The sequence below is a fragment of the Triticum dicoccoides genome, chromosome 3A (assembly GCF_002162155.2).
Source record: "Triticum dicoccoides isolate Atlit2015 ecotype Zavitan chromosome 3A, WEW_v2.0, whole genome shotgun sequence".
NCBI classification, from domain to species: Eukaryota; Viridiplantae; Streptophyta; class Magnoliopsida; order Poales; family Poaceae; genus Triticum; species Triticum dicoccoides.
This window is the reverse complement of record NC_041384.1, coordinates 680,531,414-680,538,077: the sequence shown is the minus strand read 5'-3', so window position 1 is coordinate 680,538,077 and position 6,664 is coordinate 680,531,414. Positions and strand designations below refer to the sequence as shown.

General features: G+C 47.9%; 1 protein-coding gene across 2 annotated transcripts; it reads left to right on the top strand.

Annotated features, from left to right (window-relative positions):
* The first annotated feature begins 6 nt into the window (after positions 1 to 6).
* LOC119270147 (protein ESSENTIAL FOR POTEXVIRUS ACCUMULATION 1-like) lies at positions 7 to 6,664 on the top strand. Of its 2 annotated transcripts, XM_037552116.1 has the most exons (10): positions 7 to 97; positions 250 to 321; positions 666 to 736; positions 888 to 1,733; positions 1,839 to 1,932; positions 2,026 to 2,853; positions 2,960 to 4,780; positions 4,874 to 5,156; positions 5,522 to 5,673; positions 6,001 to 6,664. In XM_037552116.1, the coding sequence occupies exons 1-10, from the start codon at positions 55 to 57 to the stop codon at positions 6,318 to 6,320; spliced, it is 4,530 nt and encodes a 1,509-aa protein (XP_037408013.1). In that variant the 5' UTR covers positions 7 to 54; the 3' UTR covers positions 6,321 to 6,664. The 2 variants fall into 2 exon arrangements, with proteins under 2 accessions (XP_037408013.1, XP_037408012.1); XM_037552115.1 differs by having other exon boundaries at positions 2,960 to 5,156.

Genomic DNA, 6,664 nt, shown 5'->3' with positions numbered 1-6,664 from the left:
CGCCGCCAGCCCGAAACCCTAGCTCACTCCCTCCCTCGCGCGCTCGGATCCGCCATGGCCGAGAGGAAGCTGGATCGATTCGCGGCGCTCGGGAAAGGTGAGCCCTGCCCGATCCGCCGCCCTCCCTGGCCTGCGGGCGGGGAGATCCGATCTGCCTCGCCCGCCCGTCGGTTGGCCTGGTTAGCGTATGGGTAGATCTGTGTGGCCTGCTGGTGCGCGCCCCCGATTTGATGTGTGCTTGTTTCGCAGATGTCCTCTCGCTCGGGATCGAGGAGGATAGGTCCACCGCCGCCGCCATGGGTTTCGTCGACGATCCCAAAGGTCCGTACCTTTGTTTCTCCCGGAACCACATCACTGCTGCTTCGGTTCTGTCTTGTTCGTTTGTTTTGTTTTGGTATTAGCTGTTGAGGGATTACCATGGCACGTAGGCTGTCTTTTGCTCTACTGTATGTAGGATTTGGTTCATGGGAAATGGAATGGTTGCTGATAGTGTGTTTGCGTGTGTGCACGTGTGGACCTGTGTGTTCGTGCGCGCGACTGTGTGCTTGCTTGTTTGCCTTTTGGGTGGCAGTCTGAGTGCGTGTGCGAGCTGTTATTGAGTACGTGTTTGATACATAGCTTGGTTTTACTGAGTCGTTGACCCTGAAAATCTATTGCTCTTGCAGATCAGCAGCACCTGGAGAACAGCATTCCTCTGTCCCCTCAGTGGCTTTATGCCAAACCAAGCGATGCCAAGGTTTGTCACTGATGTCCTATTTCTGTATCCATTCAGACTGTGTGCGTGTAGTAAGGAGTTTTAAGTAAGTGTTATTTACCTAGGGTGTTTACTGGGTGCTGGTACAAGCTGCTACAAGCATGTATTAACTGTGCAGAACACCTCTTTGCAGATTTCAGCGCCTCATGGGTCCTTGCTTGAACCTTCTGAGAAAGATGTGAGGATGCTTGAAGGTTCTGGGGCCAAGAAAGAGCGCCGTCGGAATGCATTTGATGCTGGTTGGCTTGATGAGGAGAGGGAGACGAGCTTACTTGGGAGGAGGGATCACAAGAAGGAAGTGGACCGGGAGGTGGAGAACCGTAAAAACGATCGCCGATCTGACAATGTTTCTGCAAGGGACAACAATGATTCGCGGGCAGCTCCAACATCTGGAAGGTGGGATGATGGCTCCACCCGAAACTCAGGGAATGAAGGTAGGCGTGATGGAAAATGGTCATTAAGATGGGGACCTGACGACAAGGAGAAGGACTCCAAACCAGAAAAGAAGATGGATGCAGAAAAGGATGAACCTCATGGTGAGAAACAGACACTTCCTGTAAGGCTGCTGCCTGAGTCAGACTCCCGTGATAAATGGAGACCTCGTCACCGGCAGGAGACTCAGACCAGTGGTACAGCGACATACCGTGCTGCTCCAGGATTTGGATTGGAGAAAGGACGTGTGAAGGAATCGAATGTTGGTTTTGCCCCTGGAAGAGGCAGGGCAAACCCCAACTCAGTTCCATCCTTCAGCCGTCCATCATCTGCTGGGCCAATTGGTGCTCCACCTGTGTATGGGAGGCGTGCGGCAACTGCTGGTGCTTTTCGCTACCCAAGGGGTAAACTTCTTGACATATACAGGCAACAAAAGGTTGTGCAGTCATTTGAAGATGGCCGACGGATGCTGGAAGAAGTTCCTCCCATAACACTCTCTACTTCTGTTAAGCCACTAGCCTTTGTCACCCCTGATAACAATGAAGAGGTAACACTTTAGCAATGTCCTTCATGGTTTCTTTTAAAGTGGCTGTTCACCTGTTAACTTTTATCACTACTACCCAGTTTATTTATCCGTTTGTGTGCTATACAGGTTGTTTTGGAAGATATTAGGAAGGGCAGGGTCACCAGCAGTGAAGCGACGAATACAACTGCACTCCAAAAGGAGAGAAACAAAGATCTTGAAGGTATGCACATCATGGAATGCATATATTACCGTCTGTCATGATTCTTCTGTTCCTTTGTGTAAATCTGATATAACAATTGTTATTCCAATCCAGCTTTTGGTATTGATGCCAACAAGGATAAAAGCGCTGAAGCATTTAGCGGGTTAAGTCATGAAGGATCTGCTGCCTTAATATCAGAGAAGGATGCTTTTTACAATGAAGGGATGTTCGCAGGTGGTATTACAGGCCCACCAAAGAAGCCTACCGAGGAAAATGCTCCCAGTCATCCACATGGACTTTCTGGCATCAGGGAAGAGACAAAGTTTAATGAGGTCAAGCCAAGTGCTGATATCGATCCTAGCACTAAGTTACCTGATGATTCAAATGCTCAGTTGAATGTAAATGTTGACTATCCTACTGGCCAGGCTAGTTACACTGAAACAAAAGCTGGTGGCCAGGATAGTTACCCAGAGGAGTTGACCCTATACTATCTGGATCCTCAAGGAGGTGTGCAGGGTCCATTTATGGGTACTGATATAGTCTCCTGGTATGAAGATGGATATTTTGGATTGGAGCTACCTGTGCGTCTAGCTCAGGCTCCAGATGATGCTCCTTTTCGCCCACTTTCCGACCTCATGCCGTACCTTGGACATAAGCCCCAATCTCTCCCACCTGTATCCCATGGTGGAAGTGCTGAATCTCCGGATTCTGTACATAACAATTTTGAAGATGCGCTTCCTACTTCTGGTTCTTTTGGGAAGAGTGATCAGACATCTAAGGCAGACTCTGGAAATTATGCAGCCAATCCTACAAGAGGTGACCAGGAAGCTCTGGTACAATCCCGTACTGGTTGGTTCCCCTCAGTTGAAGCACAAAAGACTGAAGCAAACCCAGATATTCGTCAGCAGCGCATTCCTGAAACTGTGAGTCAGGATGCTGAAGGTTAGTTTCCTTTCTTTTCAGTTATATAGTGTTTTTCTTCACATTCTCTTGCTCTATCCATGTCTGAAACTCTGAATGCTCACATTCTTTTCTGTACTTGCTACAGAAGTGTTGTACACCGGGAGGCCTACCAGTGGCATGGGTCAATCTCGACCAGATTTTGATAATGACCGTGCAGATTTCCAATTGACATCATTGGATTCCCGTTCTGGGGTGGGGGAAGCTAATTTGCCCAAGCAGGATGCCCCTAGAGAAAATGAACTCAGCCCTCTTGGTTTGCTTTGGTCTGAGCTGGAAGGGATGCATCCAAAGCAGCCTCTCTCATCAAATGTGCTTGGTGTAAATGAGCGGAGAAATCCCAAGCCGACAGCTCCCAAGGACATTCCACCTGCAAATATCAGGCATGGGCCACTTAGCCGGATGAATGAAGCCCCTGTTGTGCGTGATGAGTGGCCTGTTAACCTTGGACGGCTGGACAGCATCAATGATGCAAACATGTCAGGGCTAATTTCCCAGGTTGAACCTGAGCTAGGTCATCTGAATTATGAGGAGCAAATGCTACTTACACAGATTCGAAGGGAGCAACTGCAGCAGGAACAAATGATGGGTCGTAACAATCTGGAATTTCCTGGACAATTTGCAGGGCAGGTGTTTGATTCATTGCATCAACACAGACAGTCCATCAATCCACCGGCTCCTGAGGTGGAGCACCTTTTGAGAGTCCAGTTTGAACTTGAACACCAGCAGCGACGCCAACAGCTTCAGCAGGAGCAGCACCGCCAGCAGCTTCAGCAAGAGCAGCACCAGAGGCAGCTTCAGCAGGAGCAACACCAAAGGCAGCTTCAGCAGCGCCAAGCCCAGCTGCTGCAACAGCAACAGCAGCAACAACAGCAGCTGATTCTTGAACAAATGTTGCAGCAGCAGTTGCAGAGTTCAAACTTCGGACAAGCTAACATGGTCGATCAAGTGTTACTCCGGGAACAGTTATTGAATGACTTGCATCATCAACCCCATCATTTTCAAAGGCAGCATGATGCAGCTATTGAACAACTCATTCAAGCAAAATTTGGGCATGGCCATCATAGGGAGCAACACAATGATATGCTAGATGTTCTCTCACGTTCAAACCAGAGGCAGGCGCTTCCTTTGGAGCAGCAAATTCTTTTAGGGCTGCACCATGATCAGCTCCAAACACAACAATTGGCCAATGCTATAAGACAACATGCGGGCAGGGAGGAAGAACGGCATTTAAGTGGGGGCTGGCCAATGGATGATCCTAGCCAATTTATCCGCACAGGAACTAGTCCAAATCAAAGCCATGCCTCCAGACTTGGTCAATTCGATCTTCTGCAGTCCCTTCAGAGGTCGTCATCTGTGGAGCATCATGACCATCTCGACCGAAGCCTATCTATGCATGAACGATTGCATAGGGGAGGTCAAGGTATTCACTCCCTTGAGCGGTCTGGCTCTTTGCCTGGTGGGGCTCCTTTACCAAATCCTGATGTTGTAAATGCCCTAGCACGTCATCATGGCCTCGGTCAGATGGAAACACATGGTGATCTATATTCTGCAGGCCAGATGCCTATGCATGCCTCAGGGGTTCATCCCCAGCAACACAGGCTGCAGGAGCAGCTGTCAGGTTCTCACATGGGAAGGCTGGAAAGGAACTGGTCAGATGCCAATGGGCAATTGCAAAATAGCCTGATGGAAGCTTCACGCATCAACCAGTTGCAAATTGAAGCAGAGAAGCAGAGGAGGAATGTGGAAATGAACCTTCCCATTGACAACCCACATGCATGGGCATCCCTTATGAACAATGAGAGGAACCCAGAAGCTGAATTGAGTGATATGATTCATCAAAAACTGGTTCTTCAAGCACAGCAATCTCGTGGTTTCCCTGATGTTCCGGCGCCGGTATCATTTGGACGTAAAGACCCTTCTTCACTCTTTGCACAGCCTGCTGCAGATAACCCTTTAAGATCATCTGTTGACAGGTTGTCTTTTGATGATCCACTTGCAGAAAGGTCACATTTCTCAAAAATGGGGCACTTGGGACAGGATGGACCAACTACTCTAGATATTTTACCGAACAATATTGAGATGAACCGGAAACTCGGCCTCAGATCAAGCTCTGCGACAATGCTTGATATGCAAAGGGGAGAATTCCCAGATGTGATGGGTGGCAGTGCATCAACTAATCAATTGGTTGGGAATGCCAATGATGTAGCCAGGAGGAAAAGGCAGGGTTCTAGTGCAAACTTGGCAGTGGAGGACACTGATTTTTCTGAAGCGGTCAGCAACTGGTACTTTTCTTAACTTTGCATCCGCACTCCTATTTTCATTATCATTTTGAAGCCACACAACGAACTTTCACTACCGATATATAGTTTCTACAAATATACAGTATCATTACTTTATTTTTGCATGCCCATCCAAGTTCTGATATCTAGGCTTTCCATGTCTTCTAGACAAAGATTTGTGATTCTTCAGTACTCTGTTAATATATATACATGCCATGTTCTTTATTTATGTTCACTTCTCCAGAGGCCATTAGGTATTTTACTTGTCCAAATTGTTATTGTCAGTTTACACATAGTGGTGGCATGTGAACACACAGTTGGTTCTCTAGTACAAGGCTCAATCAAGTTTTTTTCTTTTCAATATGCAGGGTTGATACTGGCATCCCAAAGGGAAGCTCCCATTCCCTGCTAAAGCGCACAGCAAACCCACACGCTGCTACCTCGCAGGCAGCGTCAACGGATCTGTCTTCAGCCATTAGGTCCAAGAAGGCAGGCCATGCTTCTTCTGCATCTTCTGATGGTACGCCATGTTCAACCTAACTGTGTGGTTTTCTTCTCATGCGGAAAGTATGTGTTTTTTTTCAGTGACACTCTTATATCCGCAGTCACATTAATGTTAAGTCCAATAATATCCATGCATAGCTAATTGAATTAACTGAAGACCACTTTGCTTTCGATGGATAGTAAAAAGGAAGGATATAGGCCAGTTTCAGCCACCTGAACCTTCATTTATAATATAGCTTCAAATGTTCCGCTTGCTGTTCTGACTTGAGGATTCTACAAAACGGTATAGGATTTATACCATTTTATGGTTTCTGACCTCTGATATTGTAATCTTGTTGTGCAGAGCATAAGATGGAATCTGGAGTCACCTCAGCAGCCCATGCCGTTGAAGCCACTGCTTCAGCCAACAAAGAGGCAGGGTCGTTCGGCATCCCACCTAGCAGCAATCAGGACGCCTCTGGTCCTTCGTTCAGTGAGATGCTCAAGAGCACAAAGAAGCCCCCCTTGCAGTATGACGCCTCTGAATCCGCCGACGGCGGCCCTGGCGGCAAGGGCACAAAGAAGAAAGCAAAGAAAGGAAAGCAGATCGACCCTTCGCTTCTCGGGTTCAAGGTCCACAGCAACCGCATCTTGATGGGCGAGATCCACCGCCCTGACGACTAACATGCTTGGGTCGTGCCATTTTGTGTACATGCTCACCTCTGTAGACTCTGCACATGTTTTTTGGTAACATTCCTTCCTGTGGAGGCCATGGCCCCCCTTTTGTTCTTTCCCATTAGCCTTAGGATACCCCAGATCAGCCAGAATGTCAAGTTGAAATTAGGAGGGAGGGCTTTTTTTGGTGTGTACCTGCGCCCTCGAGTTTATACAGGATACATGAATCTGTACAGGACACCGGAATCATGGGCATGTATGTCAGTGATCTCCTTGTGCAGTGCAAGGAAGTATCATCTTAATTCCTCAGGCCATTTCTTCCCCTTCCTGATTGAACATGCCTAGGTTCCTTA